This window comes from Chiroxiphia lanceolata, chromosome Z, assembly GCF_009829145.1.
Source record: "Chiroxiphia lanceolata isolate bChiLan1 chromosome Z, bChiLan1.pri, whole genome shotgun sequence".
Taxonomy (NCBI): domain Eukaryota; kingdom Metazoa; phylum Chordata; class Aves; order Passeriformes; family Pipridae; genus Chiroxiphia; species Chiroxiphia lanceolata.
In genome coordinates this window covers 71,315,186-71,333,153 of record NC_045671.1, presented here as the reverse complement: position 1 = coordinate 71,333,153, position 17,968 = coordinate 71,315,186, and the positions used below count along the sequence as shown (strand labels likewise).

Genomic DNA, 17,968 nt, shown 5'->3' with positions numbered 1-17,968 from the left:
GTTCGAAATTTCAGCTCTGTGCACTTTTACACCCAGTTAATTCTGGATTCTCTCTTGGAGTGTCTCAGCTCTATGGCTACACACACACAGCTATTTCTAATTTTAAATGCAAGTTGAGACTAAGGAATATGTATGGACCTTTAGCTACAGAACATGATAAATTAAAAAGAATCAGAAATATGAGTTCCACTTCAGGAAAATTCCTCAGATGCCAACAGTGTAAACATCCCGCCACTTTTATTTCTCATCTTCCCGTCTTCTTCACACTGCTCACTTTCTATAGAAATTAGTGCTGTTTTCTAATGCCTCTTGCCTATTTTTCCTTATTTTCTTCTTTAGGAAAAAAAAGTATTCAGTCTTTTCTTCTCTTTAGATGCATCATTTTCATATCTGCTGAACCCACATCTTTTTTTGCTGTTATCCTCTCTTCATAGTCTTTAAATGCTTGTCTTCTACATGAATCATCTGAACTGAATCATGCATTTTCCTGCATGCTTGCAACATTACCTTCTCCATTTTTCTGATCTCTCCAGCCCTCAGGAATGCAGCTCTTTCAAAACCACCGTGTATTCAAGCTGCAGTTGTTCCACCAGCAGCAGCACCATTGGCTCTGAGGATCATGGACAACTTTTGCCAGACTTCTTATTGGTTTTGTTTTCATTCCTTTCGCTTGATACCTCTTCCCTGACCGATTTGTCTCTGTCATGGTTTTCTCCATTGCTTCTACTTCTCAGCTACACTACATTATTAACTTATAAGCACATAGCTAGTCTTCCATGGCCACCTTTATGCCACGACTCCTGCTCCTAACTGTGGACTCAGATAATGAATATTTAGAATAATCTTATCACACTTTGAACTTTAAACAGCGTTGCTCTCTTGGGGTTTTCTTGTTGAATATTTTAGGGGCCTAATTGCTACGAAACGGAGTAGTCAGAAAAATTGTCCGAACATAATTAGTGACAACAGAGCAGGCTGCCTAATCCTGGATGTAAATATAAATTCATGAAAGCAGGATAAATGTTTTAACTCATCGTATGTGGGTAAATAAAGACAATCACACCCCACATGCGATTTATAGGACTAATATTCTTGTGGATTTCCATATAGAAAGAATGAACATGCTGTTTCATTTCTTAACACATCTTTTAGTGACACTTCAACAGACTGTTTGACGTTTATTGATAGGCAAACAGAGCTCACAGATGCATGGGGTGGTTCACCCAAAAAGGTAAGGACTGAGCTTTGGGTGGAGGAAACACGCTGCTGCCCCTTGCAAATCTGTATCAAACTGGCTGTGTGAACACAGAGTTTTATAGCCCATGGTGGTTGACATAATCCTTTCTGGTATTAAGCAGCACCTTTTAGGCTTCCTTGCTGTCCTAACTGTACCTTACAACAGTGCAGTGTTAACAAGATAGAAGCAGTGTTGTCCAGTACAGCCGTGCTTTCTCTACAAAAGCAATGGCTGATGAAATAGTCTTCTAGACTCAAGCCAACGAAGCAACAAACTCTTATTTTCTCCCCGCGATGAAACACCCAGACTTACATCGGCTGAGCCTCTCCACAGGGATCCCAATCCTTATGCAGTTGGCAGCTTCCAAGGTGTCAGGTCGTGGGAGGTCCTCACACTTAGGCAACTGCAGCTGCATCAAGATGAGGGGGTTTGACCTAGCAATGTTGTACTCCTGCCTACAGAGATCATTCTCCAGAACTTCGCATTCATCCCGGCACAGTTCCCGCGGCTTAGGGGTCCGGGAGCGCTCGTCACACAGGGGGAACACGAAGTGGCAGAAGGATGGGATGGCAAACTGGGAGCACTGGTCGGACAAGTGCGTGGAAGTGCCAATCATGGTAAACGCAGCTGCAAAGGGACAAAAGTACTGCTTAAGTATTGATTCGCAAAAAAAAAACCAAAAAAACATGTCATTTGCCTTTAACAACTTTCATCTTTTCTTGAGGGTCTGAAAGCCCACTGAGCAACAGGTAAACGAGGCCATTTCTGCTGTAAAGGAGAGCTGACAAATGCAGAAAGCAAACCCAGCATCCCAGTGGCCCTCTGACTTCTTCACAGAGCTTGTAGGACTTCAGTTCTTAGGAAGTTACTGATGTGACTACCATTGCTCAAACTACTGGCCTTGGTTAATTTTAATTTAAAAGCATAAAGAGCAAAGGCAAGATACACCTGACATGTTCCAAAGTTCCTAATTAGGTAAAATCTGAACAAGATCTGAACAACTTCTTCCTCCTGTAAACATTTTGATCAATAAACGAAGTGTTTTTCAAGTCTTGTCTGGCAAAAGGAAGTGTACCATTGGTATTTGGGGAGACACTGTTATTAACAGACACGAGAAGCCTAACAGGCAACAGTTTGGGGAAAATGAATGTAGTGAGTCTCAGCATGCTGATCACATTAAGATGAATGTCGTAATGAATTAGGAACATAATTCTCCCCTTCAGCTCTCAGCACCTACATGCTAAAATTTATCTCAAGGTTTCCTGGCATGTTGCAAAGAAAAGATAAATATGTGTGTGCATCATATATCTGGTTCTGAGTCAAGCTTTAAATGTAGGAACATTTATTCCCCCAGTAAAGCATAATTTTTGAGTGAGGTTTGCTAGCCTGCATGTTCCACCAGTTCAGACTGTAAAAAGGGAGGAAATGTCATTCAGCAGTCTATTTACAACCTACAAATAAATTCTTTCCCTCTTGTCCCCCTCTCTCCTTTCAATCTTTCGATTTCCTGCTGGCACATACTATCACAGAGTCTCCTGCCTCTTCCTAAACACCAAACATGCAGCAAGCAGCCACAGATCCAGCCTTTCATACTGTTTACATGTTTGTTTATAATAAGTCAGAAATATTAACACAGGAATATAACCATTTTTCATTCATGTAGGGAATACTGCATGCAAGCACAGCATTAGGCCTCAGAACGTATCTGTGACACACACTTGTCCCAAAGACTAATAGGGAAAAAATAAAACTGGAAGACTGAAGTAGTCAGTGTCGACTATTTGAACCTCCACACTAAATTTTGTGAAGACATTGCGTTACAGAATTTCGATCAACAAAGGGAACAGGAAATCCAGAACGAAAATTCCCCACAGATGCAACCTTGCTAAATGTTCCTGGCATCGGGCAGTAGGTGTCACCACTTCCCATGCACACTGGAGCACAAACACTTCCATCAGAAACTGTGTTTAGGAGGTATGGGCAAAACTATAAGCAAAATCTCAACAGCAGTACTTTTTTTTCCTTTACCTAACAAGGTACTGCAATTTCAAAAATACACTCTCATTTGGGTAGAGAACAGCCAGTCTTGCATTACTTGTTTTACATATGAGCCATAAGAACCAATAATGCTATGAAATCCTGAGAATCATTTTTCAGAAAGCATTTGGTATGACCTTCAGATGTAGATAGTTTGAAAATGCTGCATTCTTAACAGATTAATATTACGGCCTAGCTAGGCACTGGGCAGCTCTACGTGGTGGTTCACAGCATGTTTCTGAAAAAGAACAGTCCCTTCAGAAATTCTCCTCAGCTCCAGAACAGTGAATTCCAGCCCTCAGCCTCCAAAACCTAACCAATAATAGGTGGTACTAGGGAACCAGAAGCCTGGTCATCAATGCCCAGGTTACATATTCCAGAAACAACGCAGCTTGATCAATAGATATTTTCTGGATGACATCAGAGTTTTTTGGTTGTTGGATTTTTTTAGGTTTGGTTGGGTGTTTGTGGTTTTTTTTGAAAAGGACATTATCAACCTAATTCCAGAGTTACAGATTTAATAATTTCAAAGAGTTGAACATTTCCATATTGCTGAAAAACATCCAAACAGGACAGAGATTAAGTCACTGGGAAAAAGTTGTATCAATAGCATGTATTAATTGATGACATAATGGTTAAAGAGGCTGGAATGACAACTGAATACAGGAGAAAGGAGGGAGGGGGACGAGCTGTAATACTACAAGGAAAGCTCAGCACCTGGACTTTGCCAGACCCAGAATCCAATCACCATCTCAAGAACAGACAAAAAAACTCTCTGGCTTGCCAGAGTCTTTAAGGCAGTATCTTTAAGGTAATATCTTTAGGGAGTTAGAGCTGACAAGTGATGTTAAACTCCTTTTGGTTTAGTTATGCTAAAGTCGCAGAGTCAATTAGTGAGCTGTATCTGGCCAGATGCAATAAGCTCCTGCTGGACTGAGTTAATTTGCTATATATTATGATAAACAGTGTGCTCTATTCCATGGATTCATTTCCTTGCTCTGCTCATGTACATCAGAGTCACAGCTGCTAATGTCAGCTAACTGAGATACAGTGAAGAAAACCCATGTTGATGTACAGCCCATTAAAAGTCATTAAGATTTTGGATGCACATTTGTGTCTCTGTACAAAAAGTATGTTCAGAGAAAGATTAAGCATAGGCAGAGCACAGGAAGGTCAGCTCTTGTTTTATATAAACCAGTGTGAAATCCAGGCTCTGCCAAAATTGCGCAATAAGAAAGGAAACTCAAGGGAAAAGCCACCCTACATTTTTCAAGACAATAAAACATCAGTACTTTTTCACTATATCACAAATTAATTAAAAAAAAAATATCTTATTTTGAATCCATCGTGTAAAAATCTCCAGTACAAACCAGAAGCTGTTAAAAAGTCAGCGGTCTGACATTTTACCTAATGACACAGAAAAAGCTTTTACACGTTGCTTTTACACATCACAGCAGATACTCATCTTCCCTGCTCCAAATTTTGCCAACTGCACAAGCCAGAAACGGGCTCACCTCCTCTAAACCTTAACACAAGGATGCCTTAGTCACTGACTGACGAAACCGGAAGGATGATGGTGCTATTTTTACCTGAACTGGATACTCTCATTAATGTGTTTTGCTTTTTTTTTTTTTTTTTTTAAGGCTAAAGAGATGTGTAAGTTACCAGTAATTCGGTTTTCAATTTCCCCTTGCATCTGGAGGGAGTCCACATAAATGGTCCTGTTTCCGATGATTCGCGCACATGCAATCCCCCTGTATGGCTGACAGAACCCATCTTCGTGGTAATCTTCCCTGCAAAAGACATGTCAGGATTTTATATGCAAATGTCTAGCTGCCCCCAGTGTATTTTTACATAACATATTCTTATAAAAGTAGGAAAACTCAAAATACTGTAAGTCTGAAGTCGTTCCGTTCCCCAGGTGCAGCTTTCTCCTCCAATTCTCTCTACACTGCCTTAAAGTATTAATGAGGGACCCTGTAAATAGCTCATTACAGAAAGAAGTAAAACAAAACCTGAGATTAATTTAAAAATCATATACTACTAATAATTGGATTTGACAGATGAATCTATTAAAAAGCCTTTAGACTGAAACAGCAACATAGATCTTATTATATGTCCCTATGTAATTTTGGCATCCAGCTGTACACTGTAAAATTAGGTAGTTTGTTCTCTTCTCCCACTTCTTTCACCCATTCTTCATTTCCTGTAGTTGATAGCAGAAGAGATCTTGCCAAGCCTGAATTAAAACATGGAATAATTTTGAACTTTGAATTAGGTAAAGAGAATAAAAAGTAACCAAGGTTATAACCTCTTTTCTCTGTAGTGAGAGTCAGTGCCAAATTTCTCTTTCAACATATATTTTAATACAGTTTTCAATTCAATGAGGCTTTGGGCCTTTCACTCCCTTACATCAACACAAATATTTTGGCACGAAAGCCCTAGCCTAAAGGCTCAGTGGTTCAACACTTCATCCCCAAAGCCCTTGTAAATAATACAGAGCTGATCTGCAGATCATAAGCGTCAGAGAACTGAAAAGAGACTTCAGAGAGAGAGCATGCTCAGTCAATATCCAGTATTCCCTGTGCTTCCTCTGTACTAGGATTCACTAGCCTGATGGATTCACATTATGTCATTTACTCCATGATGGACAAAAAGTAGGTATAAAACATAATCTACAAAACCATGACTCCAGAGCAGGGCATCTAAAAAGAAATCAGCTTCTGCAACTGAACTGTTTGAAAGCCTGAGATACCTCTGCAATACCAGTAATTTTTCAAGTATGGCCTCAGTACTTCTCTGCACATTGTACTTTGTTACCTTTGGGTATCAACACCTCTTTTGGCCACCCATGTTTCCACTCCTCTTACAAATACCAGTATTTCTTAAAGTGTAAACTCTTTGGCAGGGGAAGGTTGAGCAGTATTGTCTGTACAGCATAGCCAAAAGGTGAAAGCACTGACCACCTTTACTCTTCCTGTACTCTCAAGAAAGACAATGATTTAACAGGACTCTATCCATCACATAAACTGCTAGATAAACCATGGTGATACTAAGTGCATCACGCAGTTGTTATGCAGATCTGGCCTTTATTTCCTATCAGAGTATGATTGTTAAATATTCATAAAGCAACATTTTCTCTACAAACCCTGAAACAAGTTCTGTTTCCACAAAGATATGTAAATTTTTGATTATGGTGGATGAAGTAGAAGAGGAGTCTTAGGATCAACTACTCCCTGCAGTGGCATTCTTTTGTTCTTAAAATCTGTAGTTTTGCAACAATTGCATCATGCCAGAAGTGACAAAAATCAAAACATCAAAACATTTTTTCCGTGTCTGTTTCGTGATCCTTGACCACCTCAATAGGAAGTCAGCAATTCCCATAAGGATCTGAATGAATATGAAACCTCCAGTTGACCTCTTTCCCAAAAGTAAATTCATACCCTTATCCTGCAGAACAAAGTCTGCAATGAAAGACTGCAAATTCAGTAATGTCTTACTGAAACTGTATCTCACACTTCAACTCTCAGTTCAGGGTTCTCTTGCCAGCATTAAAAAAAAAAAGAAAAAGCACTCAAAACAGCATGGGTTTGGTGACAAAAGCAGTGTGATCTCTTACTTAGTTTATTTATTTCTGTCAGGAACTTCTAAACACAGCTTCGATACTATAAATACACACATATGTTCCCCGCTCCCATGTTATAGTCAACTGCTGATTAAACTAAACTGGATATGACCACTACCATGGACACAAGCAAAAGTAAACAGTAACCTGATGTCAGTTACTCTGACAAAAGCTGGGTTGTTACTCTACATGCACCTTCCTCAGGCCAGGAAACTCAGTGAACACCGTTTGACTAGTACTATTGCTGAGAGGACAAAATTACATTAGTCTTCTGAATAAAATATTTGATTTCAACAAAGCTGCAGGAGTGGCAGCACTAAGAGTCTCCTTACAGAGTACTCTGTTCTTCAGCTACATGTACACTTGGCACACAGCAAAAAATCTGCAGCAAAAAGCAACTGGGGGGAATCTGATAAAATAGCACAGGAGCAGCATCATGCTCAGTTCAAACAGGAGCCTTTGGAACCATGTGCAGCTTTGATTCATGCTCCAAAACATATGCCAGCAATTCAGTTGCTGATCAGAGAAATAATTAAAAGCTGCTGAAAATAGGCAGAAATACCGACTCTTCAATTTCCTGCTGCTTGAGCTATAAAATCTGCTCTGATCAAGAACCCTGGTGAAAGCAGAAATCTGACTCCACAAAAGGAATCCAGAAGAGTTCAATTTGTTCCACTTGCAGAAATCTTACAAGCTAACCACCACAGGTAATTTCTCACATTTGTTCTTCAACTTCTGAAAGTTTCAAGGCAACATCACCTTTTTTACCTAGTCATTTTCTTCCATTTTTATAGGTTTTTGGTGGTTTGGTTTTTTTTCAAAATAGAGTCAGACCCATCTGAAGTGTTGATTTTTTTTTTTTTCACCTTTGCTGGAAGGTGGCCTTAAAGGCAGTGCACCTGGAAACTGAATTTTCTCAGCACTCAATTAGAGTGGAGGGAAGGTATATACTCTTACTGAAGGAACTCTTATCCCAATTACTTGTCATATGTTTGACCAGAGTTTGGATTTAAAAATAAAATTGTAAAGAATCTGACTTAACAGACCCTCTATTCTTAAAACCCCAACTTCCACTGCTTAGGATGAATGCCATTATTTTTCCAGGCCCAGAAGGTGATCTGCCAGCACAATAAAGTTAAGAACTAGGCTTTCTGATATAAAACTAAAGCAGAGGAATCTTCTATCTCTGTTACACAAAAGTAAAACTGAAACACTGATACTACTTTTATGTACAACATGGAATTTGATTGGGTTTACCAGGTCTGGGAACATCTTGAAGAATGAAGTACTGATAAGCATTTACAGGTTCCTTATCAAACATGCTCTGCAACACTTGATTAAATACAGTATGCCTTCAGGCTTGTGGGCAGAAGTCTGTATGAAATAGATAATTAACCAAACAGTGTAGAAGAAAGATGCAGGTTCAGTGGCACAGTGCCACTTCTCCCACTGACAGGAATCACAACTTGCAGGGACGTCTGGCTCTGTAAAGGAGGAACTGGAAGAACCAGGTGCCTCTGAACAGGAATAAAAGCATGTATGAATAGGAAACTCTCCAGATGGAGGTCATGGAACACTTCCATAAGGCAGATATCTGCTCCAGAGGTATATAAAGAGATTTCTAGGGGTCACAGAAAAAAACATCTTTAACAGCACCACCACCACCCTCGTACTAAGCATTACTTTAATTCCACATGTGACACAGAGAGAACACTGAACAAAATACTACAAAAGAAAATATCTAGGAAACAAAGAGGCTTTTCCTCACGGAAAGCCTGCAATACTGAAAGAATATATCTGGGCACAATACACTATATCCTATCTCTGTTACACCACCTATTGTTTGCAACTGTCACAGCTGAACAGACCAGAGGGCATATCAAACAAAAAAGTTTCTCAGTAAAACAAAGGCCACCATGGAAACTCTTCAAAATTACAATCACCTCGTGAAACACTCAAGTCTGATGAGAGTTTTAAGTACTTATTTAGTGCCTTCAATAAGTGCAAACCTTGTGGTTTTGCGGAAGAATAGAGAAAACACATGAAGACCCAACAATTTCTAGCAAGGGTTCACAAAGGGAATTCTGAAAGCAGAATTGAGAGGTATCCACATATGCATTTGCTAGTGAGACGTCTTTATTCTGTTTGCATACTACAGGTTTTGCTCACAAAGACAGCAGAAACTTGTAAGTTAAATCTGCTGTCCTGAAAATAGAAGAGACACAACAATGCATCAGCCATAAAAAGAAACTCAGAAATCCTCCAGAAAACTCAGAGGGAATTTTGACTGAATACATTGGAAAAAAAAATCTCATTTAATAATACCCTACCAACCTACCCTAGCATTTATATGGAAGGACACATCCTCAGCCTACAATTTACCAGAGAAAACAATGCTAAACCAATTCATAGAACATAACAGGATATTCCAGAGGTTAGCTTTTAAAAGGTAGTAGAAACTTTGTTACAACAATTTCCCACAAGCAAGCTGACTGCAATTAAAATTTCCAATAAATTTTTCCACAACAAATAACAAATCCAAAGTTTTAACCCTCTTTCCTACTGTCCGGGGATTAAACAGTTTTAGTTAAGAACTGTTAAATACTGAGAATATTAGGACTCCCCTTCATATTTCATTACAACTGGAATGGCAAAGCAAGGACAATTGCACAGAAAACCACAATTAGACTGTGATAGATGAGTGAAAGGAAAAATTATTTATGTCATCCTATTTTCTATGGGTAGAGAAATACAACATTTGGTATACAGTCATCTTACGGAAAAGTCTCAGGGTTTTTGATAGTTACAACTTGAAAACTGATGTCAGAAGCTTTGTGAAGACAATACTTATGACTGACAGAAAGATCAGAGGGAAAAGGGCAGGCATAATTTTTTCACATTATGAGTTTACTTAGCCCAGTGTGTAGCTACTTCATAAACAGAAACCACACAAGTTAAATGACATGCAATACAAAAAGAATAAAGGAGTAACTGGTTTATGTTTAATGAAAGAAAGGCAAATCACTCTGACTTGTGGGAAGGGCATTAAAAAGAGCTGCAGTAAAAAAATCAGGAGCTTCATTTCTTTAGTATGCATATGTATTCACAGTTTGTTTATACCGAATCTCAAAATCAGGACCTCTTATAATGTTGCACTACAGCTGTTGTAATTTGTTACCCTTACTCTTGACATGTATCATATCATAGTGCAGGGGAGCAAACTCTATTCAAGAGGATAACTTTTCAATGGCTAAAATGAGTTTTACATCTCCAGATATTCCCAAAGAAACAGGTCACCGACAAGGTCTGAGAGAAAAGAAAGGTGCTGCTTTTTCATATGCTGTATCACATCTATAAAATTTGCCTCTTGTCAAAAACATAGTAAATATATACTAATGTTACTGTAGAAAAACACTTGTTACTTTCTGGTCAGGTTTGTCTTCAGAGAAAATATCAAATAAAACACTCAATTCCTTGTTTCACCATGAAGTAAAATTCGTCAGGAGGGTTGTCTTTTAAAGGAATAGTTACAATGGGCTATAAAATTGCTCTTTCTCATAGGCCTCCCATAGTGCAGAGAACGTCAACAGAAGTTTTACTGCTGACATTCAGGGCAACAGGACTGGGGTATAAATAATTGACAGAGGAAAAGAATGGAATATTTTAAAATAAGTATGGCTTGACCTATTAGAATCCACTGAAAGGCTGGGCTAATGCCAGCTGCTTCTGATGTCATCCATAATTTCTGCCCATACAGGCCAGAAATTCAACAACTCACACAAACAGCTTGGAGATTTTAGCATAGTTTCCAAAACCCAGGTGTACAGGAAAACCTCAAAAAATCCCCAAACCCACCAACCATAAATCACCAAAAACTCCACACGTGCACACCTGTGCCCTGCCTGCTGAAGCCAAGAAGTGAAAGGACGGCAGAGACAACTTGGCTGCTGCACTGGGGCCTTGCCTGCAGGGAGACTACCCTGCACCCACATCATGGGACACAGCCACAGGCTTCCTGCCCTACCTGTATCTATTCTCTGAACAAACAATTCTGGCCATAGGTTTCTGCAAATAACCCACCTTTCCGGCACTTAAAATCATTGTTTGCACATCTTCACCTGTGTCCAAAGATCAGTGCCCCTGGCATATCAGGAAACACACATCGATGTAGTTAACACCTCAAAGAGAGACTTAGACTAGTACAATACAAGAGGGGTATAAAATTTTTCCTATACACTAAGGAAATGTAAAAAATACTATCAGAAAAGAGGGGGTTTAGTGTTAAAGAGTAAAAACCTAACAAGCAGGGGAATTTGTATAAATAGTCATAGCTCAGTTGAAATCAATGGACCTATGACAATTTACACTCACCATGGATATGGCCCGTGACTTTTGCTACCAGATGCTCACTAAGTGTAGCAATAGACCCAGAAAGAAAGACACAAACATGCAACTCAGATGAGTATTTCTTGCTTTTTATCTGAAAACTATACATCACAGAATCCTTAAAAAAATTCACTGAAAGTAACAATTACTGAACAGAGCAACTGTGTTGCATTTGATTGGAATATTTACTAGCTGCTAAAAAAAGTACACTGTGAACTGAAACTCCAGACTCAATGTTTAAGATCAGTAAAAATACCGGACTTGATCTTTATTCTACTAGTTATATTAAATGACAAATTTTTTCATATTAATCATAGGATTTGAGGCAGCATTTTAAACCAGGTAATAGATAGGGCAAGTAATTGTAATGTCATTTGTAAAAAAACAGCTACAAATGGACTTAGTGTTTGTGGCAACCTAAAGAAAAGCAACTTGTTTGTCAAATGGCAACTTGAAACTTTACAACAACCTAATTTTTAGACTATTGAAATTATTTCTGCAAAGGTTTATAAAATCGGTATTTTTAAACACAAAACTCAGATGTCAAAGCCTATCTCTAAAACATAGTCCAAATAATGCTTTAAACATATATTCTGATGCTACTGTGAAAGGAGGATTCTTTTAATACAAAGTATTTAAAAAAACATTTAAACACAAAAAAAGGAGAGAAGATCAGTAGGGTTTAACCATGTACCTTCACTAAATCATGACCCAAATTGTACTCCTCAGTAGGCATTGCCTTAGATGGTGTCAGCACTCTTAGCTGAGCTGTGTCCTTGATAAAAGACACCACTATTCAATAATTTAAGTGGATAAAACCAAGAGAAAATGGCACTGCCTTTGTTTCTTTCACAAAACTAATCCTCCATCAGTCCGACGAGAAAAGCACCCAGCCTGCACAGGCAAACGTATATGAAAGAACTGAACACATAAAACTGCTCAGAATGCTCATTAGATAGCACTCCCTGCTGCTGTGGTTTGATGGTATCACATGCATTCACATATTTGTTATTGCTTTCCAAGTTTAGGAAAGTTTTCAGGGTACCAAAAAATGCTGCAGCTCCCAAGTACAGCAATCACGTACAGACATACAGGTGGCAGAATGGCTTTTACTACGCTACGATGGGTAAAACAGTCAAAGAAGCAAAACTAAACAACATATCAATGTCCTGAACTTCTGCACAAAAAAGGAGGATTGTTCCTAGACGTATAACCAGCCATAATCGTCTGGTTACCACACGCAACTTCAAACAGATTATCTTATATTCTGTCAATAACATTCTAACTCTCTCCCCCAGTTGACTCGAAGGACATTTTTGTAAATTCTCCCTCTGCTTTCACAGGTGTCAGCATGTTGGGATGAAATCTTGAAATCAGGTGAGTCAGCTGGCAATCCAAGGCTTTGGAAGGCTGCAGGTCTGTTTTGCTGAGTGTCAGACATTTTTAACAGAAACATCTCTGTTGCAACCACAGGTACTGAAAAATTGAGAAAAAAGCCTTCAGAAAAATAATTTCGACATATGGGAACGTGAACCCTGCCATGCAGCATTCCAGCTTCTCACTCACCAAAGAAACCATTATGAGGTCCCCTCTCCACCCATTTTTTCTTGTGTTTTTTTTTTTGTTTTAGGGCACGTTACTCTTCTCAGTGTGTTATGACTGTGAAATAAATTGTCTTTTTCTGATACCTCCAAGGAAAGTCAGCAGGGCCAACAGACCCTCACTGAAAAGCCTCTAACAAGCAGGGAAGGAGGGAGGCGTGGGTGTTGGGCCTCACCAAGGGGACTGGTCTGGGAACTGGGGTCCCTTCTCACCCTTGGGAGTGGGTGAGCAAAGGGCAGCTCACCTCCCAACAGGCTGCTCCGACCTTCCCTAGTGTGAAGCTCACCCCACACTACAAATGCCACCAGGGCCTAACCTGATATGGTCATTTAAAAAAAAAAAATCATGTAAGTTTCCAGGTAGATGCTAGTGCATTGTAATTTACCCACAGAGACAGACTTTATGCACGAATAAAAATTTTACGTTATTGTTTAGCTGATTTAAAGCCACTGATGGGGTTTCATATGTACATCAAGAAGACAGGTAGGAGGTAGGAAGTCTTGAGAGAAAAGAAGACAATGAAAACATGGTCAAAAATAACCAGTTATATAAATCCAAAGAGAAGGCGAGGTTAGAAGAAAGACAAAAGGAATAATTTAAACCAGAAAAATGAAATCCCATGTAAGTGCCATAAGGTTTCCATTTTGTTTTTTGGGGTTTTTTTTTGAATGATGGGAAATACAAGCTTTCTACAAAGTGCTTCCTGGCTTTTTAGTAAAGGTTAAAAAGTTAAGATATTTTTGTACCAAAAAAAAAAAAAAATTTGTTTTCAGAATTAAAAATATTTTAACCAACCATGCCATTACAAATGTGGTCACTTATGTAAGAATCTGAGCAAATGGAAAAAAAAAAAAAAAAGAAAAAAACTGTACTGGCATTTTTCCCTCCCCTTCTTTCTTCTATTTTTTTTAAACAAAACAAATGTGGCTTTTCTATTTCAGTTACCACAGCAATTATGCATCTGGTAGCAGAGAGCTTTGTAAAACAGCCAGAAATTATCACAGCATCAGCTATAAATTGGTTACATAACTATATCCAAGTATTCATCTTCAAAGTCTTTTGCAGAACATTTTTATTAAATCTACTGAAACACTGATACTTATAACCATATAACACTGAAGTGTCAGTGTTCCAGACTTAAGAAAAAATTCAGATAAATTCCATTTATCTGAAAAACATCTTTAAAAACATCTAAGCGACAATACTAAATACTTGTTAGCTTCTCTGTTACTTTTTATGGATGCAATATGAACTAATTCTAGGCAATGCTGCAGAAAGTTACAGTTTGTGAATAATTCCCAATGTTAGAGACTATTTTCATAGCTGCTCTTTCCTTCGCAGAACTTATCTGAGCTGCAGTTTTCCACAGTCCAAAGATAATTTTTAAATTTATTTTTTCTTTAGTTCTAAACAAGTCATGTTGATGTTTCAAAAAATGAGGCCAGAGGATTTTTCAATATTTCATTTCTCTTTTGGGAGGGGGCAGGGAAGTGAAGGTACTTCAATGCATCCGGAGGAGGGCAACAAAGCTGATGGAAGGGCTGGATGGAATGTACCATGAGGAGCAGCTGAGGACTCTGAACTTGGCTACCTTTGGGGAGAAGGACCCTGAGGTGTGACCTGACTGCTCTCTACAGCTTTCTCAGGATGGGAGTAGGAGAGGGAAGTGCTGATCTCTTCTTCCTGGCATCCAGCTACAGGACATGTGGGAATGGTTCAAAGCTGCATCAGGGTAGGTTCAGACCTAAGGTTAGGAACCATTTCCTTGCCAGTAGGGTGGTCAAACTGCAACAGGTTCCCCCAAGAGGTGGTTGATGTCCCATGCTTGTCAGTGCCTTAAAGAGAGGTCCCTAATAACAGGCTTTAACTTTTGTCAATCATGGAGTGATCAAGAAGTCCAACTGAATGATTCTTGTGGTTCCCTGCCAACTGGAGCTATTGTATTGTATTGTATTTATATTCTAATGTGTTCTTTCCTATTCTTTTTCTTTACCCCTCTATCATTGTTTTGTAATCTGGAACTACTATGCTGTAGTTAAGAAGGTGAAAAAACAGAGGTTTGTCAACACAATTTTGCAAAACTGAGTCAGACTAAAGTATAAGGGTTTCTATATGCAGGAGACATCTCCCAGCATGAAGAAAGGCCTGGTGAGGCAGGAGTAAACACCCTTTCTGGCCTGCAAATTGAACTGTTAGAAAAACTTGGGGTGGAGGGAAATATGTGTATGTGTGTGCACACTTATTCATAAAAGCAAAGATTATGTGGTATATCATCCTTTTTGTCCCACCTACAGTAATCCTTTGCCTCTTCTATGTCATCAGAATGAACAAAATGAGAAATGGAAGACTTATGAATAAGTTCTTTGAGGAGTGTGAGAAACAGCTGATGACATGCTTCTTGCCACCTTATGTTTAGAGTAGCATTACCATAAATACTTCAGATTTTAAGACTTAACAGAGCAGTATCAGTTTGTAAGAGCGCATTTCCTTATCACACTTTCTTTCTCCTTTATAAAAGCAATCCCTTCCATCACTCTTAATGTTATTTAGTTTTGAGTAGAATTGTTCAAATTTTACCAGCTAAACTATCTATTCAACCTTTTCTCAAGTACACTAAATTAATTGCATCTACAGTTTGTTTGGCTCTTTCAAACTGAAATAGAGAACATAATAATACAAAAGTAGGGGAAAACTAACCATAAAGGCATAAAAATTGAAAGGATGATTTATGGTGTGGTGTTCCAGCATTATCTGGTTTGGTTAAATTACCTACTTTTCATTAGAATAGCGTTCCTTTATCTTTGTGCCTAACTACAACATTTACCCTTTCCTTGTATGCACTTAGAGGCTATTCAGCATCCTAAGGAACTCTAATTAAACTCAATGTGGCATCAAATGCCTACAGGAAGTCTCAGGGACATATAGCTGTCCTTTTGTAAGACATACAATAAATACTTTGAAAGCCATTTAAGCCACTGAACGAATGAGAGTAGGGGAGGGAGAGAGGAAAGAAGTAGAATCCAAACACAGTAAAGATTGCTGATTATATCAGGGATGTCCAACAGCTGCAGTAGCTACTTGCCAAAAGCCCGAGGGCCATTACTACTTTGAATATCAATTTACATATATCCTTAAAGGGAATAACAAGTGTCTTACTTTGCTTGCGACTTCTTTGGTAGTTTAATGAAACTTGTTCCTCTGAGCAGCTCAAACCTAAGCACCTGCTGCTGATCTGGAATCTGCTGGGAGAGGGTACTGGGGTCACGTATTTACAGAGTCAGAGCTGTAATTGGCTTGTTGCTGTGTGTTGCACATCTTAAGTGTTGCACCTTACAGCTTTCCTGTTGGCTACCAAAAACCTAGGCACTGCTCTGCAGAGAAGGAAGCAGGCTCTCCCAGCACACAGGCTAGATGTCTGAATTTTGAGAAGTAGAACTCTTAGGAAAGAAAGTATTTGTGTGCTTTGGTGTACTGCATGCTTGTAACCCCACATATTACACTCATTACATTCATTGTAATGCTTCATCCAATCCTTTTGAAAGTTTCTTGACAGCAACGCTGTCAAGGTGGGAAGGTGCTTTCTACATTTAACCCTAAGTTAGCTCAACTGTAAGAAATGTAACTAATTTCTTCTTCTTTCTAAGGGAAATCTTGCCCAACCACAGGCAAGTCCCATAGGGTTGCTCTCTTGTCTTTGCAACCAGTCTCTCTCTGTAGGACAGTGCAAAGTCGCTGCATTACACTTTAATTTATACAAGGACATTTGATTTATACAGTAGCACCAAGAAGGTAAAGTTTTCCTGCAGATCTATCTTTGCATATGCTTGGCTTCCTTTTGTTTTGGGGGGGGTTTCTAAACAATATGGATTAGCGAGCATATGAGACACCTATTATCCTTTTCCCCCCTATACATTCCCTGTCAGCTTCTTTCTTTTGTTCTTCCATTCTTCTGATGGGAAGGCAAAAAAACCTCCCACTTGAAATAGCTTCCCCAGATAACAAGCTGCAGGAGTACAGACACCTCTGTCTGCTCCAGGATGCTATGCATATTAGTTTAAATGCACATCTGGCTTTTAGAATTCATCAATTTTATAAGCACACTGAACTTTTACTGTTATCACTAAATAATACAAAATGCATTAGATTGTTCATCATTTATTTACTGGTGATTAGAAAACGTTTAAGTGGAAGATTAATAAGAAACCATGTAGTGTGGGAGGAAGCTGGGATATGGATGGTGCAAAGCAAATCGAACCAAAACAGTATTTCCACTGCTCTTAAACTCTGCCCTCAATCACACATGCGTCTTTAAGATATTACACATATTCTGGGGTTTTAAATAAGAAAAAAAAAATTTTTTTTGGAAACATTTAAGTAATATGAGGGTAAAAAGTTCAGTTTTTATTACAAGACAGAGGGTCAGCTTCCTTTGAGTACACCCTACGTCTCTGGGCAGAAGACAGTATAATTTTCAGTCATGGGCTAATTTGTGACATGGTATGCGTATGAGCTCTACTAGGCTGTACTCTACATAACGAGAGGAAAAACTGAAAAATTATGCTCTAAGATAGCTAAGAGAGAAAAGAGTATGCAAAATCATTTAGTGCAACCTTGGTTTTAGTTCCCTCTTTGCTCCAAATTTCCTGTCTGGGCCTGAGAGACTGTCGAAGGATATTTAAACTGATGAAACCAGATGCAGATCTGAGATTGTGAATCCAAATCCCCTGAAAGGAGCCCCAAACCCACAGAAGGGTGAAATACAGCCTTCCCCCGACCTTGAGAGAAAAAAGGAAACTGACACATGGGGGCTGTGAGGGAATTGCAGCATGTTCCAGCCAGATCCCCAAATTGGATTGTCAGGGAGTCAGGAAATCTGCCAAGACAAACACATGCTGTTTAATATACAACAGCCCGAGATAATCTGTGCCTCAGTTCATCACTCGTAAAATAGGAATAACATTCCATGCTTTATAGGGAGAGAGTGTATCTTAAGCATTTTGAGATAATCCTATAGTAGAGGAAGGCAAAAAATTCCCAAGATCCACCACCTCCACTTGATATACAAAACATGGAGAGACAAA

General features: G+C 38.9%; 1 protein-coding gene across 2 annotated transcripts in view; it reads right to left on the bottom strand.

Moving 5' to 3' along the window:
* The window catches only part of ROR2 (receptor tyrosine kinase like orphan receptor 2), a 145,253-nt gene that overhangs the window by 6,573 nt on the left and 120,712 nt on the right, over positions 1-17,968 (bottom strand). For both annotated transcript variants that reach the window (XM_032676484.1, XM_032676485.1), the window contains exons 5-6: positions 4,940-5,067; positions 1,550-1,864 (exon numbers count right to left, since the gene is read on the bottom strand). In XM_032676484.1, the coding sequence (XP_032532375.1) occupies positions 1,550-1,864; positions 4,940-5,067 (443 nt within the window). The remainder of the gene's footprint in view (positions 1-1,549; positions 1,865-4,939; positions 5,068-17,968) is intronic.